The sequence below is a fragment of the Pagrus pagrus genome (assembly GCF_965226575.1).
Source record: "Pagrus pagrus genome assembly, chromosome: 20".
Lineage (NCBI taxonomy): Eukaryota > Metazoa > Chordata > Actinopteri > Spariformes > Sparidae > Pagrus > Pagrus pagrus.
The window spans coordinates 8,006,283-8,027,881 of NC_140207.1; the positions used below are offsets into that span (position 1 = coordinate 8,006,283).

Below are 21,599 nucleotides of genomic sequence, written 5' to 3' on the forward strand. Positions count from 1 at the left end.
TTATTCTTCTTCTTCTTCTTTCCCTCCTCCTCCTCCTCCTTCTTGATGCTGTGCTTGTTAAGTCATTGAAAGCAATTTGGCTATCAGGTCATTTATCAGCTAGAGTTCCACAAATACCGATAAACAGCCAATGCTATAAATTTCCCAATATCAGACTGACAATCTTTTAGTCTGATATTTATCGTGCATACCTAACATTAACGTTATTGTAAGGAAAGTAAATCTAAACCGAGTCACATTTAAACACAAATGACAGAGTGAGACTTAAACCTACATCTAAATGTACAATAGAAGGAGATCTTGATATTTGTAATGAAATGGGAATGAAATGTAAAGAGAAAAAGCCATCAAACATGGCAACACAAATGGAAATCAACAAGCCAAAACAGCTGTGTATCCTTCATCCACGTCAACACGCCGCATTTTCAGCTGACGGTCGGATCATCTTCATTTGATTTCGCCTAATGTGGTAACTTAATATATAGATTTGATTTAGCCGTCCACTTCCAGAACACGCTCAGTGGTGTTGTTGTTGTTGAGCATTTGGAAATAGAAAATACAGACCGGAGAACTCAAAAGTTTGATTTGTATTTATAAAGAGCTGACTCTTTTCTCTTGTTCTGTTCATCCATTCATTAATTAATTTACAAAAGGGGGAAAACACCCCCTGCTTGATATGCAGCCTTTATGTCTGTGCCAGACTGTTTAGCAGATTAGATGTTGGCCTGACTTTTTCAAAGCCCCGATGCTGCTGCAGTGCTTGGCTTTGTGAGGATGGCTCTTTTGTACGCTTCCCTCTCATTCTGAAAGAGAGGGCGGCGATGATGTTGTCAGTGAGGATGACAGAGATTTGACGTTGGGTGGCTCATTTGATAAGATCAGATGTTTTTGTGACTTGTGTCTGTATTTAATGCCTCATATTAAGGTCTCCATTTTTAGTGGAAACCTGCTGCTGATTACCGGTACTGATGAGGACTGTAATGTTTTGCGTCATGGTATAATTACTCATTTTGCAGGTTTGGCTAGAACCTCAAAGGCCCTGTGAAATATTGAATAATCATTTAAGTGGATACAAATAGTAGAGACATGACTACCCTTTGCAGAATAAGCTTGTGCTAAGCTTGCAAGAGCATCAGGTCTATATTAACTCAAGGTCCCAACTTGCTGGTAGATTGGTCTTCTTCTTCTTCTTCCTTAATGACTTTGCAGAACCTTGTTGCCCCTTGACCTTGCCTGCTTCAACAGTCTCCCCCAAGCACACATGCTCTCCAGCTTGTCCAGCCACCCCTGACGACTGGCTGTTTGTTTGCCTGGAGAATTTACACTCCGATGTGTACAGGGCAACTGGGCTCCCTGTGGGCCAGCAAAGGGCCGAGCTCCCCGTCACTGGCCAGCCTCCAGAGGTTTGTTTGGTATTGCTGCTGCTGGCCGTGGTGGTGTTGGGAGAGGGCTCGGGGATATATTTAAAGAGCTGGTCAGCCGCTACGTTTTGAGCAATGACGGAGTGGTCTGTGATTAGTTGGATGCTGGAGAGTTGAGCAAGGCCAGCTACGCATTATCAGAGGTTGCCAGTCAATAGATGGCACACACAGTGTATTCATGATGGGTGAGGTGGCCACCACTGTTTGTCAATTATAGGAAATTACACGGAAATTGCCATTTTATTGGATTAACTTAAAAACTAAGAGTTTGTTTTGGGTGTTTGTTTTTTCAGCTGTTGTGTAGAGCTGGACCTTTAAAATAATAATGAGAAACTTTGTCTTTATATTTTTGACCGAATAACTTAATGTGAATATTGCAACAATATTGTAGGAATGACTGGGTACTTTCACAAACACCATGAGATTATTTGATGAATAATCATCAGTAATGTGGATATAATGACTAAGTGGGTGAAGGCAAGTATGAGAACAAGCTGAACAGCCTGATCATTTTAGGAAATTACAGAACTTTACCGTAACGCAGCCATTAAAATCAGGAAAAGACGACACTCTTGCCATATAATGGCATGCAAAATCTGGGACGATTTATAGTCTCATGTCACTATAATGATGTATATATCGATATATTGCCCGGCCTTATTGTCTCAATAGGCAATTACAAAGAAATCTCTTATCTCTGAATAGCCTTGAACTGCAGTGTCTTTTTGGAGACTTTGTAAAATATACTGGATAAATCCAATGATAAATCTAACAGTAAATGTCTTCTGTGATATTAGCTTTTCCCCATTTTTCAAACTTTATTAGCACACAGTAATATTCAAACAGGAACTAAAATGTCACAGTCTTATAGCACCCAACAATGGTTGGAGGACGCCATCCCAAATCCAAACATATCCCAAATCCAAACCCTGCAGCACGCCTTAAATATAACAGGGTCTGAGAAGCATAAAGCTTTCAGACTGGCTGTGAATATTTGAATAATAATAATACTTTTCAAGAAAAACTTTGGTAGTGCATTGGTACATCTCTAGTTGGAGCAATATTGAATGGGTTTTATTCTCTGCATCTCTCTTCTAGCCTGAAGTTATAATTATCTTGAATAAAAAATGGTTAAATAAAAAGCGGTCACGTCTTCAGGGACAGCTTTACTTTTTAATTAAAATCAGTGAACTCTTTTTTTTTTTTTTTTTTTTTTTTTTAATATAGCCCTCTTTATTTAAACCTCCGTACACTTCTGGCTCAATGAAAACTCCAAACAAAGAGCACTTTGTTGATATTTGGGCATAGCTAAGATGAGGGAGGTTAGGAAAAGCTTACTGGAGGGCGAACCGACTCACCTCTCACTCTTTCACTCACCAGGGCCTGTTGCCAGTGGAGAATGCGCTCCCAGCATTACTCAGCGTCACGTATACCCTGGAGATCTTGTGGAAACAACCGTGTGTGTGCGTGAAAGGCGTCAAATAAGAGCATTGAGGGGGCAGTGAAATGACCTCACACGATGCAGGGGGTGGATTTTTACAAGCTTTTGCTTTGTCTATCACACATGATTCAAACTAAAGATTAGCCCACTGTTGTAGGATTTAAGCTTTAATCAGATTGTAATCTATGTGTGGGTTGCTTACACATCAAAATAGTACTTGTGGTTGTATAAACTCCCACTGTTGCTGCGAGGGTTCATGCAGTTTACTGAAAAGTCTTGAAAGCATGGAAAATGAAGCTGATTCACTCTATTAGCACAACCTTAGGAGCAGAGCAAATTTAATTTCACTGCATATATTACTTATGTACAGTATATGACAAATAAACCTTTGCATCCTTGAATCATCCTAGTTTTAGAGTGATTGTCGTGTTCTGGATTACAGTATTTGGTAAAGAATGATTGCTAGTTTTCAATGACCAGTGAACAAAATCTGCAAATGGTATCAAGGGTATATGTACAGTCCAGAGAAAGCATTTCTGAACTGTAGATAAAACGCTGGCCTTCTCTAGCATGAAACTCCTTCAAAAGCCCCCTGGGGATGCACCTCATTCAGCAGAGTCACTGACCCCAATCAGACTTGCTTCATCAGGCAGGATTTGGGAAAGCTGATTCATAATTGATGAACAGACAGTTAAGCTGTACCAAAGAGAAATCGGATGAACTGTCACAGCAGAACTGTACCTAACCTCTTTGAACTTGAGGGTTTTTAGGTGTATTAAGTGTCTTTGAGTTGAAAAGACAGGGAAACAATTGAAAGAAACCTGTGCAGCCTAAGGATGTGAATATAACCCGAAGTGAATGTTTCCAATGTTGGGTTCTTCAAAAGCACTGAGAGCCTCATATTGCCTGAGATGACTAATATTGTATTGAATCAGAATCAATGAGATAACATGTTGTTTTCCTGTCTGTTTTAGGGAGTGGGGCCACAGCAGTGGTTCAAGCAGCCTACTGTTTACCACGCAAGGAGAAGGTGGCCATCAAACGCATCAACCTAGAGAAGTGCCAGACTAGCATGGATGAACTGCTGGTAAGCCACACACAACACTGCAAATAAAATCTATGTAATCTCTGTGTAGATATTTTCACTTTCACAGAGGATGTGGAAAAAATCAGCTGTATATTAATTTTGTATTCAATAAACTGCTCCTGTAAATGCCAATCAATATCTGCGACAAGTCTTTAGCGGCATGTTTTTAGCGCAAACACATAAATATGCACAAGCAAAAAGCACTCCATTTGCCATTGCATCAAAACTGTAAACGGCATGTAAAAGTTCCTGAAAATATAACTTTGGTCCAGTGAGATGTTGCTGTGGTTCTTACTATTCAGTAGCAATAACAACATGCTCTCTTACTTTCTCTTGTTCCCCTGCCGAGGCTCAGCCTGCCAGGTGTTGTCAACCAAACAGACAGGCAGACGCCCCTTCAGCTAAGACAGAAAGACAAAACACAGCATTACATTTCCCTGGAGGCCTTTTTACCTCCTTTTTACCTCCTTTTTCATTAGGGCTGCACAGTTAGTCGCAATGTTACTGAAATTGCAATATGGCCAAGTGCAATATCCAAATTGCCGAAGCTGCAACTTTTTGATGAAGGTAAAATGTGTGACAAAACAGTATTATATTGAAGTACTGTTGCGTGTCGTCCGATAAATCTTGTTCTCCAGATGTGAGAAAACTTTTTTTGTTTGGTACAGATCAGAACAAATGTAACATCATGATTTAGTAGTGGTTGTTTTCAAGGTAACATGACCATTTTGTGACAATACAGGCATTTTATTCGTTCAAAAGGGAGTGCCTTCAAGTTTTCTTGTGATTTTCGTGTCTACATGTATCCCTTTCCAGAGCACCAGTCCAGGAAGCGCTCCTACCCTTTCATTTTTTAATTTAACAATTAGCTTTACTATCTAAAATGCAGTTCTCTTGGAATGTCATGATTACAAATTACCCGAAACATCTTTTCTGTCTTTTGACCTTGTTACTTTTTATGTGCAATCAATGGGAGCTCTCTTACAGCACGAGATGGCATTCAGAGCTTTGTCTTTGCAGTCGGTGCGTATGGACGGAGTTAGTTCCACCTCTGCTTTTCATTACTCGTTTTCTCCGAGCCCTCCCCCAATCATGCCTGTCACTTCAAACACTATCGCGGTTGTTCTCTGAAGGAGGACTCCACTTACTGCCAGGAAACTATTAGACCACCGTGGGACATCTTCCTGACGGCAGCATTGTGCCTTTATACCCTCAATGCAATCTTGCACCGCAGCCTCCACATCACTTGCTGTATGACGTGCGTCTGATGATTTAGCTCTAGAGGTGGAAGGATTGTGTCGAGCTCTTCTTGCATATATAGATGATCAGGTGCTCGTTTGTGGCTTATGTTCTTGCCTTGGAGATAGCGAAGAGTTTGACAAATTATTATTATTTTTTTTATTTGTCGGTTACTTTACAGCAGGCATGCGTTTTCCCTGGGAAATGGGCTGTTGTCAACTTAAACCTGGAGAGTGATTGATGGATTTTTCCAGTCCTCTCTCCCAATTCTTGTCCGAAGGTCTGTGAAAGAAACCCGTGGGAAATAAATATTGTGTAAGCTTATAAGTGTACGTCGAAGATCATCGCTAGAGATAACTGGCAGGTTTCTCACTACTCGTTGCAACACTAAACCAAGGAAGGAACCTTCACCCACCCCACCCCACTCCACCCCGTGATTTCTGGAGGATGAATCAGGGGAATATTGCTCCTGGATTCTCGGAGCAGGCGGTCACATGGAATACAGCGAGGTCCGATTTCCTGCCTGTGCCCCCCCCTTTCCCAATTCCACAGCCTGCTGAGTACCAGTTTAAACGTTAAGGAAGCATTAAATTGAACCCAGATTGATCCTCTAAAGAAGAAGCTTTAAAAGAGGTTGCCACAAGTTTTAAAGAAGCCCGCAGGTCTTTAGTCTCACCTGTGAAGTTCTTTAATGTCAGAGAAAGCAGTAATCTGTCATGAGTCGGTATGAGGCGGCGTGTTGTAGTTATTCCTGGCACAGCGGTTTGACGGACAGGCGCTTTTGAGTGACTTGAGCTAGACCAAATGAGGAGGATGTTTGTTTACAATTCACATGCTGCGCGCCGCATAATTACACGATTGTTAAAACTATAGAGGGTTCTTATTTATGGACACTTACTGATAGGGTGTTCCTATGTGGTAATAGCTGGATTACAACAAAATACTAGTCAATTTTATGCTACTTTGAGGCAACAGTGACCTGAGGTGAGAGTGTTGAGGTGGAGATAGTTACCTCTAGGGCTGCAACTTATGATTATTTTCATTGTCGATTAATCTGTCAACTGTTTTCTCAATTGATCGATTAGTTGCCTGGTTTTTAAAATATCAGAAAATGGTGGAAAATGTAAACGGTGTTTCCCAAAGCCCAGGACGACGCCCTTAAATGTTTTGTTTTGTCCACAAACCAAAGATACATATAAAAATACTCACATTTAAAAAACTAGAATCAGGATTTCAATTTTTTTTTTACTGAAAAAAAATTACGCAGCAGGGTTCCAGGGTCAGATTAAAACATTTATAAAAATATTTTTCAGCAATGATTAGTGTGCAGATAGTTGCCTGCGAACACATATTTCTTCGGCTCATCATTTTAGCTCTAGTTACTTGTACTAGTACAGGAAGTCTGAATGGAGCTGAAGGAAATGATTCAGAGGTACATTTGTGTCCTCAGCATTAACATCACATTTTTGCACATTTTCCCCTCAATCGGCAGTGTCTCTGTTCCTCAATAGTTTCTGTCTGTGTGTATGTGTGTGCATGCTGCAGTGAGATTGGGTCATAGTGAGTGTGTGTTAGGCTCTGAGTAACTGATAGTGACGTAACATTGCCTCTATAGTAGCCTCTCTGTGCGTCTGCCATCGGCGCGATTCTGTGGCACCAGTTTGTGACCCAGCACTGTATTCAGTCGGTGACAATAGGTCATTTATTTTTTGCTCAGTTTCAAGGTCCGCAGACACGCCAAATACAGCAAAGATCAGGCCCTAATATAGAAAAAGGCAAATAACGAGGTCTGTTTCTCGGAGGATGCATGAGGAGGCTTAACCTGCTTTAGTGTTTAGCTTGGATTGTGCAGAGTGTCAACACAGATTTGTAGGCCCTATCACAAGACAGAAAGGTCAGCTTCAGTTTTGTTTATTAAATAAACCAAAGTGACCTCACTCGTGTCACAATGAACGCCCTTGTCTTACTCAGTTCACTTTTTTGTGAAAACAGGAATTTGAATTGACGTGTTGAGGAAATATGAATCAAAGGTTGCAGACTCTATAAACCAATGTGATTTCCATTAGGACGAGAATGACAGATGAGGGGATGGAGGGGCCGGTCTGATGTTGTTATTGATCTGAACTTTTGGCCTACTGCTGCTGCTGGTTTTCCACAAAACATTGTACTTAGTGGAAGTTAACTTCTCATCACAAAGGAGAGAAGATATGTCGACTTTTTAAAGAAAATCCCTTCTGATAGATACTATACAGCTTACTCATGCAAAAGGGAGAATATGCTATGCTAATGGTATGCAGCTTATGAAAGTAACACAGATGGTCTTTATTAAAAGTCACTTCACAATGATGTCCTACACAGCTAACCAGAAGTGCTTCTCTGATGTCATCTTGTATATGAAAAGGGAAATCTAATCACCGGATAGCGAAACCATTTGTGCTGCAGGTGTCTTTGTTTGTGGCGGCAGACAGGTGTGTCGCTTGTGGCCTGCAGATCGGATGATGGTTTGAATAAAACCTGCTCTGTTTTAGGATGAGATCATTGTGCAACACCCACAGCCAAACACAGAGGCAAAAGAGAAGGATTTTGTAGGATTGAGAGAGTAAAAAATAATTATATTGATACGTCCACTGATATTCTTGTATAGACAGAATTTATACATAAAGACACATTTTTTGTGCAATGATCCTTCAAATACTGGTCATCAAACGTGTGTGCCAAAGATAAAGACATGATATTTTACAGCTTTACAATAATATTTGTTGTCTAAAATGACACCGGTGCACTGAAACGGTAAACTTCACTGGGAATTTAATAATTTTAGGAAACCCTTTATCTTTACCTGCGCGATGTTCCGTTAAAACATAAGCACATATGCATCAGTAACAATATATCTGTGAGCCCCAAGAAATGGTGAAAATAAACAAGAAACTCCTCAATTTTAATTTTAATTTTTTATTAAAGAGATGATCAAACATTTTTTTTCTTAATGGTTTCATGGTCTGGTTGGATGAGCGTCCAACCAGCAAGTGTTTTGACCATGTGTTAGTGGCCAGTGTAAAATGTAGTCAAATGAAGCTAGATTTCATGCAGGATAAGTTTCATGAAGTGCATGCTTGATGTGCCTCTACATGAATGGCTCTGACAAAGAGACTGTACAGCGCTTGCGTACATCATCAGGCACTTAAGAATATCTTTGTTTTCCTGTCAGCGCCGAGATGTCCTGCAGAAATAATTTTCCTAAGCAGATTTCCTCAAATGTGAAAGGGTGCTCAGCGAAGGTCACACAGAAAGAAGTCATATGAATGGTGCGGAGTGATGAGAACATTGGCGGCAGCATAGGTTTACAGTGACCTAATCCCCACAACAAAGAGTCCCTCTGATTCACACATTGTCTGCTGGAAAAAGATGGGAAAACCTGCCAACTGCCAGAGCACGATATCCTCCCTGTTATCCCATTGTTTTTCTTTTCTGGGGTTACCCTGGCCCACAGAGCTGTGGTGACCTGCCTCTTCCACTGTACTGAGAACAGAGGGGAGGGGGCTGGAGGGTAGCAGCCAGCAGGCTGTATCATTATTGTTCTCTCTCAGCCTGTAGTATCCAGAGAAAGAATGATAGGGGAGACAACCCACTGAGCTCGCTGTCTGGCTCGTCAGACTGGAAGTTATTAGACTGTCGTTTAGAGGTGTTAGAGTGTGTGTGGGCTCACCTGTTGGTCCTTTTTTCGCTGGCACTCTTACTTTTGTCCTCTGCGGATCTGTGTGCATTTCAACATGTCTGCGCCTGTCACAGTCTAATGACTCTGCTTCATACACAGTCTGTATCCGCCCTTATTATGACTCATTTAAATGGTTTAACCCTCTTTTTGTCGAGTGCTCTAGTCTCTCTCTTGGCTGAGGCACTCACTGAAGGCCACGGGCTCAATAGTGATGACTCCGCAGCTACAGCCGCTAATGCACATCGTGTCGGCTAAGCATTTATGCTGATGGAACATCAGGCTTTGATTGCTTACTTTTTGACCCACGAGCAATTATTGATTGAGGCCTTTAACAAATGATCTCAGCTCGAGTGTTAAGGTTTCTCAGTTGACAGGCTCTTACTGCACCTGTCATAGTTAAACAATCAATAGCTACTTTATATAACACTCTGAAATTTGGGGAAATATAGTCGTTTGTGGTGGAAATAATTGGATGAGAAGGTCGATATTGATTTCACCTCTGTGAATCCAATACGGAGATACTGCTGGCCTGGCACAACATAGCTTAGCACCAAGACTGGGGGGAAAGAGGGAAAAAATGCTTGCCTAGGTCCATCACTAACATGTTATCATATACTCTGGATATCTCTGTACAGTACTCTACACACGGAGCTGAATTTGACATCCCCTGTCATTATATAGTTTGAAATTCACAGTATTTCTGAACTTCCAAATAACCTTTTTTGTGGGGGATACAATGAGCATGATGAGCAGGTTCCCCGTTGTGGCATTTCAAAATAAATCAGGATATTAATCTAGGACTGTACATTATTGAGCCAGAAGACTTCTTCTAGCCACTCATTTGAGGTGACTCACAATTATCCTGATTCACGATTACCCTCCCATCCTCCCATCCTTAGAGGTAGCTATCATAAGTATATTCTGCAAGATAACATTTCATGTCATCAGAGCTGCAGTGATTTATAAATTCACTGCCAACTAAGATAAATTATTTGCCTTGTTTTGAGTTTATAGGTAAAAAGTAGTTCTCAGATTTAAAAAAAAAATCTTTTGAATGTGTGGATATTTCCAGTTTTCTTAAGTCCTGTATGACAATTAACTGTACGGGTTGTAGACAAATCAATACTTCATCTTTGGTTTTTAGAAACACTGATCAAAAGTTTTCACCATTTTTAGACATTTTATAGACCAAACAATTAATAGAGTAATCGAGAAAATGATCAACAGATTAATTGACAGTGACAATAATAGTAAGTTGCAGCCCTGTTTGGGACCCGAGGATGGCACCAAGCAGGTATAGCATTGTGATTGGATGAGGTGCAGCATATGATTATTTTTATTCTCTTAGTCTGCTGTGACGGGAAGCTCCAGTAACAGGTTCACTCATTTGTCAGCTGGTTCAATTGCAGAAACAGAAGCAGTGGTCCCAACTCTGAAGTCAGCTCGATTTTCTTTTCCTTCGGAAGCTTGTCTATCCTCAAATGACTTCACGACTGGTGCTGAAATGATGGATTAGACTTCTGTGCCAGCATTACCTCAGCTCTCCTGCTTTCCAAATACACACACACACACTCGCACACAAAAAGAGAGCTTTACAGCTGTATAAAGGGCTGAGCACCGGCTGTTTTTCGCTTCTGCATGGATATGCATTATATTGACCTAACCTATTTCTCCTCTGACTACTGACGTCATTAAGATCTTAAGTATCCCACTAAATTTCAAGAATAGCTGCAGCATCAAAGGCATTTATCGTGAGTGCGTTCAGTTTATTTCTATCAGGCTTTTATCATACCTTTTGTGTGGAAGCCAAATAAGCACAGTTGGCTGCCAGGTGCTGTGTGTCTTGCATGAAAACATAAGGAAAGTGTATTGTGTGTTTCACAGTTTATCTCACACAGCTCTAAAAGCCGTTTGGCTGTTTCTTGAGAGGAAAGTCATTAATAAGAATACACTGACTCTCATTTAAAACTTTATTTCTAATCCACAGCTCTCTGAGCTAGGATGTCATTAGATCATCTAAATGTCTCATACAATTCTGATTAAATGGATTCAATCTCCATTTTTTTGTTTCCCTCTAACAGAAAGAGATTCAGGCCATGAGCCAGTGCCACCACCCCAACATCGTGTCTTACTACACCTCGTTCGTGGTAAAGGATGAGCTGTGGCTGGTCATGAAGCTGCTCAGTGGTGGTAAGTGTCCTCCAAGGCTTTCTTCTTCCATCATCCATCCAATCTCTAAAAAGGAATTTAATGAGCAGAATCCATGTTGCAGTGCGCATACTAGTGATTAAAATTTATATATATTTCTCGCAGGGGTAACTTGTAATTTTATGGCCAGAATTCGAAGGCAGCACCAGAAACACAGTGGGCAGCATATCACCAGAGTAGTTTGCTAGCTATCCTTGGCTGTAGCTAGCTACAATTAGCTAACTAGCTCGTGGTTCAGTTAGCCGTAGAGCCAGTGGCTCTAGAGTATGCGGCTAGCTTTCAGCATGCCAACTTCAGTAGACATCTCTGCAACACAGTACACAGACATCTTTGACATAAGGTCAACACTATTGTTTCTTCACACTCTTTTGATAATGTTTTAAACTCAAATTCTGGCCATGTCTTACAAATTACTCCTCTAAAGTCATATGTGAGGGGTCCAGAATTTTTAGTGGTGCCCCTCGAGATGAGAGATGGGCCAGTAGGAAGAGCTGGGCTCCTTACTGCAAGTGATGTTAACTGTGATTGTAGGGAATGTGACAGCGTGATCCTCATTGTGTCCCGTGTGAGCTGCAGCTCTTTCCGGGCTTTGACTCAGTGCAGTGCAGGAGCTAATGACAGGGCAGAGGTAATAACAGCCTGCAGGCCGGCGTCATGGCACCCATGTGGCAGCGCTGCAATTAACTAGTGAGAGGAGCATGAAGAGGAGGCCACCATGGAGAGGAAGACCTCAAAATACAACATCTGCTTCTGATTGTTGTGTTTCATTTTTGTATTTTCACCAGCCACATCAAGCGTTGGTATCTAATAGAGTATTTGGATCAGCCTGTGAGGGTGAAGACCTGTGAGGGCAGCGTCTAGATGAAGGCGTCCAGGGCCAAACATGACAAGCAAGAAGCAGTGGGCTCCTTTGACTCAGCCTCAAGTAATGGTCTTCTGTTTACAAAGAGGCAAAAAGCTGCCACTCGTTTCTTTCCAACTCCTGCTTTCAGTCTCACACACTTAATTATACAATCACACGGATACATCCACACACTAAACAATTCTACTTGTTTCTACCCTCCCTTGTTCCCCTCCGGCTCCCCCTCTGTAAACAACGTCCCACTGTAACGGATAGTGCCCAGGTGGCATGCCTGGCTCCCTCGGAGACACTCGAGTCATGAGCTGCTTGGCAGCCGCCTGGCAGCTGGGCCCGGGGTCACGGTGCCCGCCAAGCGACGCTTTATCAGGCGGCCAGCCTCCCAGCAGGAGCAGACCCCACTTTAGATGGTCTCTCGCATGTTCCCCCCTTATCCTAGTTAAACAGGAGGCCCTTGATGTTGAATTTTATTGTGCAGAGTAATTAAATGATGGCCGTGGCGACGTCTGCCATGTGGACAGACCTCAAATGAGCTCGGGTTTATAGAGCATCACTCCGCAGGGCAGAGCATACCAGCCCAGAAAGGCCAACCCCTGTCTGCTCCTCTGGGCTGATGGAGCCCAAGAAACCCTCCACCCTCCGACTCCATCCTGTCTCGTGCCTCCTGCTGTTGAAAGACTGATAACAGATCGACGGTTGATCTGACAAAGCGCTGACATACTTTTATCCACATTTATTGTTAGTGACTTTATGATGAAGCAGCGGGGTAGATGCCTACAGGAAGAATGTTGTTAGACCTCATAGCAAGCAGTGTTTTCACATTTGCTCTGGATGCCTTTCATATAGACCCATTTGAGACAGTGCCTCTACTATAGAGGGCTTAGCCTTTGGCAGAATAATTGAGCAACGATCTACAGATGTTTCCAAGAGCAATCTTTGAACACATGTATGATGCCGTGTCACTGTTATTGTGGTATATACCAATTTAGGGGTTGAGTGCGTGGTTGAGTTAGCACATATACTCATGCTGCATTGGCAGAGTAATTCCCAACCAGGCATACCCTAGGGCGGACTTCAGCAGTTGCCAAGACGTACGTGGGAAGATTGTGGAGTAGTTAAGCTTACTTGTAGAAAAAAAAAAAAATTATGATTATACTCCCACTGACCTCAGTTAGCTACAAGAGCTTAACACCACATGTAGTGATTTAGAATAAGTGAAAACTAGCAGGCAGACAGGCAAGCAGAAAAGCCCAAATGAATCATTAAAAGAAAAAGATAAATGGTTGGAGCATCTATCTTCTGGCAATCCAAGTGGTAGAAGTATGAGTACGTTGATCACAAAGACTTTCACGGTATTAAAACGTGCAAAATCTGTAATTTTTCAAGCACAAATGTCAAACATTTTCTGGTTTCGGGAGTCTTTTGGTTTTGTACTGTAGGACTGGGAAATTGCCATGGGCATTCTCCCAAATGTTTCTTACATTTGATAGACTACATGATTAATTGAAGCCTGTCAGTGAAGTGATCAGCAGGGTAAATCGGCCAAAAATATTTAGGAACGACTGCACCGCTTATAAATGTCTTGTGTCTTGTTCCACTGGCAGACACCACTCTGGGACAACCCTCCTGTTTTATGTTCTTGGTTAAGTGCCATTCTTACTGGTAGTATGCCACTTATTTTCACCTGGCTTGTGGCCCATTTACAAACGGCATGTCACCAGTCTTCCACTGCCACGTAACATTGGCATACTCCCTTCTGCTAACAGCGACATACCTCTAATAATCAACATAAGGCACTGAAACATGCCATCACCCACTTTATGATCTTCATGTCGCTTGATCAAAAAAAGGCCATCATTGCTTATACAAACAGAAGCCTTGAACATGATTGGATTAAAAGTCTCACATCTCTGACACTGTTGAACTCTTGAATTCCCGTTGTGCAAATTAACAGTAATTTAATGGCGCTGCTTCTTAAGGAATGTATAGGTCTCAGACATGCATTGTCCCATTATAGACCTCATATATTGTTCATTCAAGTGAGCAAAACTCTAAAATCTTCAATCGAGACCGCCCTCCCCTCTGCCAAATCCATTCAAGGCCGAACTTGTAGAGCTGAGTGTTCAGGTAGGTACGCAGCAGGCACAGCGCTTTTCAGGAAATTCCTGTTCTGAATGTGACATGTGAACAACTGTTTCATTAGAGCGCCGCATAACCTCTCAGTGACTGAATTCACATCGCAGAGACATCCACTGAAACCCACAGGGACAGAATATGAGTCATGCCAAAGCAAGCAGAGGAATGTGTTCCCAGGAGATTAGTGTGCGCAGCCTTCACCGACCTGCAGACGCTGCTGCCGAGCTCAATCGAATGCCACTCAGAGTGGAATCCAGCTAAAGGCAGATTGTTATTGACTGGATGAATTTTGCATATGAAAAGAGTCTGTCAAGTTTGGAGCCAGTGGATTTGTCACGTCATGATGTGGCCCACAGCAACGGGCAAAATGCTGACAGGGAGCTTTGGTGGCGACTCCAGGTTCACATAATCAAGACAATGAGATTTAAGTGTGCAAAATTACCTTTGTTCACTTTTGTATTCAATCTTTCATCCTAATTTAATAAAGGTTTTGATGGAGGCCAACAATCCTCTCTTTTTTTACCTTACTTCTACGCCACCTATCCCTCTCCACAGCCCCTCCCATGCCCCGCCCTCCCGCTGCCCTTCCAACTCTGCTTGGCATTCCCCGTCGGCCTTTAGCACAGTTGGCACCAGCTCTCATCTCCTTCGTCCGCTTCCCCCTCCTCCCTCCTCCCTTCTTTTTACTCTCTCATCCTCTCCCACAGTCCCCAACCTCCTGATCTGACCAGGAGAACAGAAAGACTGGAAAAGTAATGTTTCTGGATGAAGTAGGGTTAAGTAGCTAGGTTTAAAGTCCTGGCTTTTGCACCTTCACGGGTTTTGTTCGAAATCCTAAGCAAGTGAGAGAGAGATTTGACTAATCCAGCATAAAACTGAATTGATGATTTGACATTTTCATGAGATTTGCATGCTTTACAGTGCACTGCGCTGTCAAGACTTAATTTATTCCCTGTGATTTGTATAAAGCTCCCTCCGCGGGCTTGGACAGGTGCAGTTCTACTAGGCCAACAGGTGTCATTTGTCTGGAAAGCCGTAGTCTTTCCTCTGCAAAATGAACCTTTTAGATTGTTAACATGTCAGTCAGTGTCAGTATGTTGAAACAACCTAACGAGGCATGAAAGTTCAATCGGATGACTTTGAAAGAGGCTGACAAGGCTGGCATTTAGTGATCCTCTACAGCCTACATCATGCTGCGAGTGATCTGGAAAAGTTCTCCTTTTATCTTGGCTAACTTTGTCTTTTACCTCAAAGGAAAGGTTTGACATTTCGTGAAGTACGTTTATTTGCCGCTTTGTTTCCACCTGAAGTAACTAAGTTTTAGTCCCTTCTCAAGGAACATAAAGGTTCCCTCAGCCATTAGGCAAAAGAGTGCGCTGTTTTTAAACGTTTTTTGCATTTAACTATACAATAAAGAGGCCTTGACTTGGTTGATGGTTCATCTGTTGTAGACTTTCTTCCATAACTACTGTACATGTTGATGTCTTGAAACACAATGAGCAAAAAGAAATTTGTGCCATTTCATCTGAAATGCTTCACACTGCAAGCTCCACCCCCAAATTTCTGGTACTTTGGAAAGCACTACCCCCCCAAACAGGTACTTCATACACCCTTCAATCAATCAAGTGCATTCCTTGGCTGAAAACAGGTTTCAGACAACAATTGCGGACGTCAGGGAGTTACTTGTCCTGGCCAAGAAGTAGTTCAGTACATAATGTTTTACATTTTGGTTTTTGGACCAATTAAGCCAACAAGATTGAACTAATTAGTGAGCATTGGGGGTGCTGGGAGGCAGATTTTGTTCCCTCTGGAAAGAGCCAAACTGTTTCCTCTAGTCTTTATGCTAAGCTAAGTTAGCCAGCTGCTGGTGGTAGATAAGGACTCTACAATAAGGGTTGCCCTCTTTCCCGGGGGAAGTAAAAAACGATGTCAGGCTAGTAAATCTCGCAACTGACTTGCCCGAACAGGCGAGTGGTAAAAAAGAATTAAACACATTGTTTTCCAGGGAGGATGATGGAAGTAGCTAAGCAGTGAACCTTCTTGCTTCCTATTCATCTCTAGTTGCACATGCACAGTACACTCACAAAGAAATGGCCTCAGGTAAAGAAGTTTATGAGCTAAAGAGCAGGTAAACGTGAATTATCCTGAAACTAAAGTTAACATTTTTGATACGCAACAATGTTTGCTGCTTTGCATCTGTAACACGCTGTCTTTGTTATAATTTGATAACCGCTAATACAATACATGTATAGAGACTAATAAGAAATGTCTTGTGGCAAGTAGATTTCTGATCCACTAGCCCGGTCAGGCAATGTTGAACCCTGTAGCTTAAAACGTATCCATTACCTATAGACATCAGAACTGATCTTTTCGGTTAATGCTTGGCAAGAAAGTGAATTTCTAAAAAATGTCTATCAATTCCTTTTAAAAGTTATGGCTTCACTTTATCTATAAAGTGAGGCCATAACTTTTTATACCAAGTTGAACAAGCAGGGATAATTTCACTTTCTCATGCACCTGTTGGCTCGTTAGCACTACATCTCTCCCCCGCTAGGACTTGGCTCTTAGCTCTATTCCCTCACCCTCCCTCCGTCATTGTCACCTGTCACTACCTGTCACTTCCTCTCCTCCATACAGCCATCTCAGACTAGAAGATGAACCTCATGCTGAGCGCAGAAGCATCGAGGGAGGAGGGAGCCGTGTGGGGGGGAACAGAGGAGGAAAAAAAAACTCAAACAGCCTTTTCTCAATGAGCTTCAAAGAGCTGTCACATCAGAGAGGCGAGGCTGCTCTCTTCTTTCGCTCTCCTCTCGCTCCTTGCCAATCCACTCGCTTGCATATACACCCGCTATCTCACACACTCAAGACACACATCTAGGCTGCTTTTCCCTGCCTTCCCCTCGTCTGTCCTCTCTTTGAATGGGTTTGTCTCTTTTCCTCGCTGCTGAATCACATTTTCTGCCGTGCACCGTCACTGCACGAGAAACCCGTTGAACTCACTGTCTCTCCCCTGCTCGCTCTCCCTGCTCTGCCTCTCCGCCTCACCGTGTCTAAGACTCACTGCAATATCACGTCTACTCTCAGGTGGCCCGTCATGGTCAGCTCCGCTGGGTAATGCAGTTCACGACCGAGTGCTGCTGCAGGCGAGGACGCCCCGAAGTGATTGAGCAAATAAATATCTTTGCACCCCAAGCTTGGCACAGTTGCTGAAACGCAATCAATTTAGTCCTGGGATTGTGTCATGGACAGCGTTTCGGGACCTTGAAAAGGCCATTTCCAGCTTTTGTTCGCAAGTGCCGCTGTGTGTGTGGCTGAGGGTGTGTGTGACAGACAGACAGTGTGGCAGTGCGATGTTTGTGTATCACTGCAGCACAATGCAGCTTGTCAGGCAAGTGGCATTCTTTTTGCGTCTCTGCTTTGTCCCCATTCACCAGTGTCGCCCAATTTTCTGTCATACCGAATGCAAATACTGAACCTCTTTTCAGAGCGATGTTCTTTATTCTTTGGAAAGTCGCACAAAGGAAATCATACACTGACAGCAGTCTGACTTTTCATCCAGACCGCTCCTTTTATTCAGCAGGAGCCAGGCTGAGGGAGACCTGCCTGGTCAGTGAGCAGAGCAACACTAATTCTCCTTTCAGCCTGGGCAACTAATGACAAAGCAACAGTCTGACTTATAACCTCAAAGGTTACCACGCACACTTATCTTCCATTCAGATCTCTGGCCAAAGGTGCATGCGCCCTAAAACAGGATTCACATACAGTGTGTTGCTGTCGAGCTCAGTTTGTATTTGAAGTTAAACCGAACTGCACACACTGTAATGATGATGTCATCGAGTCCAATCCTGGAGCTGCTCTATAGACGCTAAGTAAGGACATGACTCTGACAGTAGCCATGGTGATTTTAACAGGGCGCATTTTCTGCTGTGAACTCAACATCCAAGGGAAGCTCGTTTGGAAGGGAAAGCTCAAACAAAAATCCTGTGAGCCAAAAAAAAGTCAATCTAATTTAACGTAAATGGACCAAGGCCAAAAAAATGTCCCCCAAGGACATCATGAATACAAGTGTTGCTGCTAAAACAGCTGTTCGTGTTTGTAGATACTGACTTGACTTTTTATTATCATAGATAACACAAGATGAATTCTCTTTATAGGTGGATTTACCCTTTAGAGATTGCATGATAATGACTGTTCTGGTTTCCCTCTCTCCACCATTGGTTTGTTTTGCCATGGGCAAAATTAAAGGTCAAAGGACTTTGTCTTCGCACGACAGAGCCGTTTGTTTTTTCCTTCAATAAAATCCATCTCACTGGAACTACAGAAAGATCTTTGTGCACCCGCAATCTAATTTATCCAAACAATATAAAATTACACTCAAATTATCTTGACTGAACATCTGCCAATCCACCAGGAAGTACATGTTTTCATAAATTCAGTCTGGTTTAGAGTAGGCTTAACAAATGATAAAGGCTAGCCGGAGGTGACTTTCTCATTGATCATCAGTGAAGACCAGAAACGAGAAAATGTTGACAATCACAAATGTAGTATTTAATAAAGAAAAACAAGGCATGACATTGTAAGTTCTCTTTTTATCAACCATTTTCTCTTGTGGTTATTATCCAGGCTCCGTGCTGGATGTGATCAAGCATATCATCTCGCGAGGCGAACACAAGACGGGCGTCCTGGACGAGCCCAGCATAGCCACCGTGTTGAAAGACGTGCTCGAGGGCCTGGAGTACCTACACAAGAACGGACAGATCCACAGGTAATCCGGTATTATAATAATAATGTCACTGGACTTCTTATTTCTACAAGGCACAGAGGCTTTGTTCGACTTCACCTTGATGGTTTATGATATTTTCATCTACAATAGAAATACAGTACCTCCATTTGTATTATTGCTTATTGTGGTATAGTTTCTTGAAGAATTGGAGAACAGCTATTTTTGTCAATCTCTGTCTGATAGCTAGCAACCTGCCTCTCAGCTCCTCTCCCGCGCATTTGCACCACTTTTTGCAACAAACGTGACGTCATGTCATGCCTTCATTAGGCATGTACAGCGTGATTAGGCATGAAATGAAAATATTGGCTTCCTGTTGCACAAATAATGAATGTTTTAGCCATTAAGGTTGTTATTTTAGATCAATTTGAACAGGATCATGTAAACAACAATCTCCTGGTGAATGCATTTGTGATGTGGAAACATCTCAACGTTGCCAATGCCTACATTGGGTTTATTAATCTTTCTATTAGCATTACTGTCTGTTATTCTATATTAGGGTGGCTAATTGTATTATCATGTGCCCCTTTTCAGTATTTGGCACCTGTTGCCTTCATACTCTTTCAAAGAACGTCATCTCTGTCAATCAGTGCGCAGTTTCATGCAAAGTTCATTGCCTGTAAGTGATTGGTATTCTTCATCAGACCAGACATGTGACTGTAACAAGGAAATGGCATTTTCAGACAGCCACTCGCACTCTCTAAAGGTCAGGGGTGTCATTGAGATCTATATAGAGACAAGGCAACATACTTCCCCAATGGGACTGCGACAAGTCTTCCAGAAGAAGAGGCAGTAATGATGTGTTTATGGCTTATGAAGAAGACAGTCCACTCACTTCCTGTCTTAAGTATAAATTTGAAAGCTGTGCGCTTATAACAAGTCCTAAAAACTCCACCAACTTTACGGTTTAAAACTACTGCAAGAAACCTGTAAGTCCACCACCACTTCCCGACTGATAATCTTTAAGAATTACTCGTATGAATATGCATTAGAGGAATGTGTCGATGGCAGATTTGCGTGCCACAGGAAAGGTGATCCCGAAAGCTCTCTTTCTAAGCCAGTTCAAGACTAAGGCTAAGTCCCCGCACTCATGCTGTTAGAGTGAGCCCAGCCGACACGCCGGCTGTAGAAGCCACCGCACCAACTCCTCATTATTTAAAATTCATTTACTCACTTTTTAATACATCATCTCCTCTTTCCTGCTGGCACACGTATTACCCAGGACAGGCTGTGTGTGTAAATAATGCATGGCTTTTTTCGGCTTGGTTAAGTGCTCGGCAGCATTCAGAGCAGCATGCCAATGAGAAACAGAGAGAGAGGGGCTTGATTGAAGGATGAGGGATGTTTTTTTTATTCAGCATCAGCTCATTAAGCAGCTCGTTAGAAAGCAGCTGTGTCCTATAGAAAGTATAGGTAGAGATGTGAGGAATTAGCGGAAAACACTGTTTGAATTACTGTGTTAACTCAAAAGGGAAAATCCACTGCGGTGAACCTCTGCTGCAGCGTTTAAGGATCCACTTTCAGCATAATGTGACAGGGTTATCTGTCATTGCAAGAGAGAGGGGAATGTTTTTCCCCGCTAAAACCTTCCTTCAACTCTCTGCCCCATCTTAAGAGGATCATTAGACCATTCATTCATCACTTCTGTCCACCCAAGGGCTCTGAGGTGTGACTCGTGAAAAAGAAAGTGTGAAGTATCGAAGTATGCCCTCCCGGGCGCTGAAAATCCATGACACGGCGAGAGTAGAGAGGCCGTGCTCAAGTTAATCGGTGTCTGCTGATGTAAACGTGTGCATACGGTCGAGAGTTCCTCCTGTGTAAGCTGGATCATATGAGTCGGAGCCTCGGGGCGAGGGGTGATGGAGAGAGTCAAGGGGGTGAGGCTTGACAGGAGGGAGAAAGTGTCACCTGATACGTTCCATCCAGCCCAGGAAGGCAGAAAAACAATTAGAGTCTCGCGGCCCGGGCTGTAACCTCGTCCGGAGACATTTACCACAAGACTGCGAACTGCTCCACCTCCGCGTTCGCAGCAGCTCGGAGTGTCAGTGATTCAGAGGTGGCACTTGTCCTCTAACTTGCGCAGCAGGTAGACATCAAATCAGCCTGTTCGCCTTCCTCATCTCTGAATCCTCACAAGTCTTCAGAGGGTACATGCCTTGGAAAATTACTTGGCATGCGGTTTAGTAATGATCAGGTAATGGCTGTAGTTATGTTTCCTCTGGGAGCAGAGAGTCTCTTGCTGTGGATTAAAGGGAAATTGACAAAATAAAGACATAAAAATTGATTTGGAAAAACAGACTAGATTGAAATTCAGCGGCACGGAGAAAAGCAATCAAAGTAGCGGAGCAAAGGGAAGGTATTTTGATGGTCACGGAGGGCACCGTTAAAGGAGGGGGAGGTATTTCATAAACCCTCTTTTACAGCCCTGAGCCTGGCACCGGGATGTGATGTCATCGGAGGTGACCCGGTGGAGCTGCAAGGTCCGAGAGCTGCCAGATGAGAATGATAAATCTTCCTGACAGTTTCATACTGTAGTTGTTACCACCTGGCTACTGCCTTGGTATCATTTCAGTAGGTCATAAATATGAAGAGACCACACATATCTCGTTAATTGTGGTTGTCTAACACGTTCTAGTTTCTGGCTATAATGTGCTTTAACACATAGTAAGTAAGCACAATCCACCCACTACTGTAACATATGGTTGGATGGCTA

The 21,599-nt window shown here is 42.7% G+C and overlaps 1 protein-coding gene across 4 annotated transcripts in view; it reads left to right on the forward strand.

The window, feature by feature from the left end:
* The window catches only part of oxsr1b (oxidative stress responsive kinase 1b), a 42,043-nt gene that overhangs the window by 5,985 nt on the left and 14,459 nt on the right, over window positions 1–21,599 (forward strand). For all 4 annotated transcript variants that reach the window (XM_084340757.1, XM_084340758.1, XM_084340755.1 and 1 more), the window contains exons 3-5: window positions 3,837–3,949; window positions 10,985–11,093; window positions 18,730–18,871. In XM_084340757.1, coding sequence (XP_084196883.1) covers window positions 3,837–3,949; window positions 10,985–11,093; window positions 18,730–18,871 — 364 coding nt within the window. The remainder of the gene's footprint in view (window positions 1–3,836; window positions 3,950–10,984; window positions 11,094–18,729; window positions 18,872–21,599) is intronic.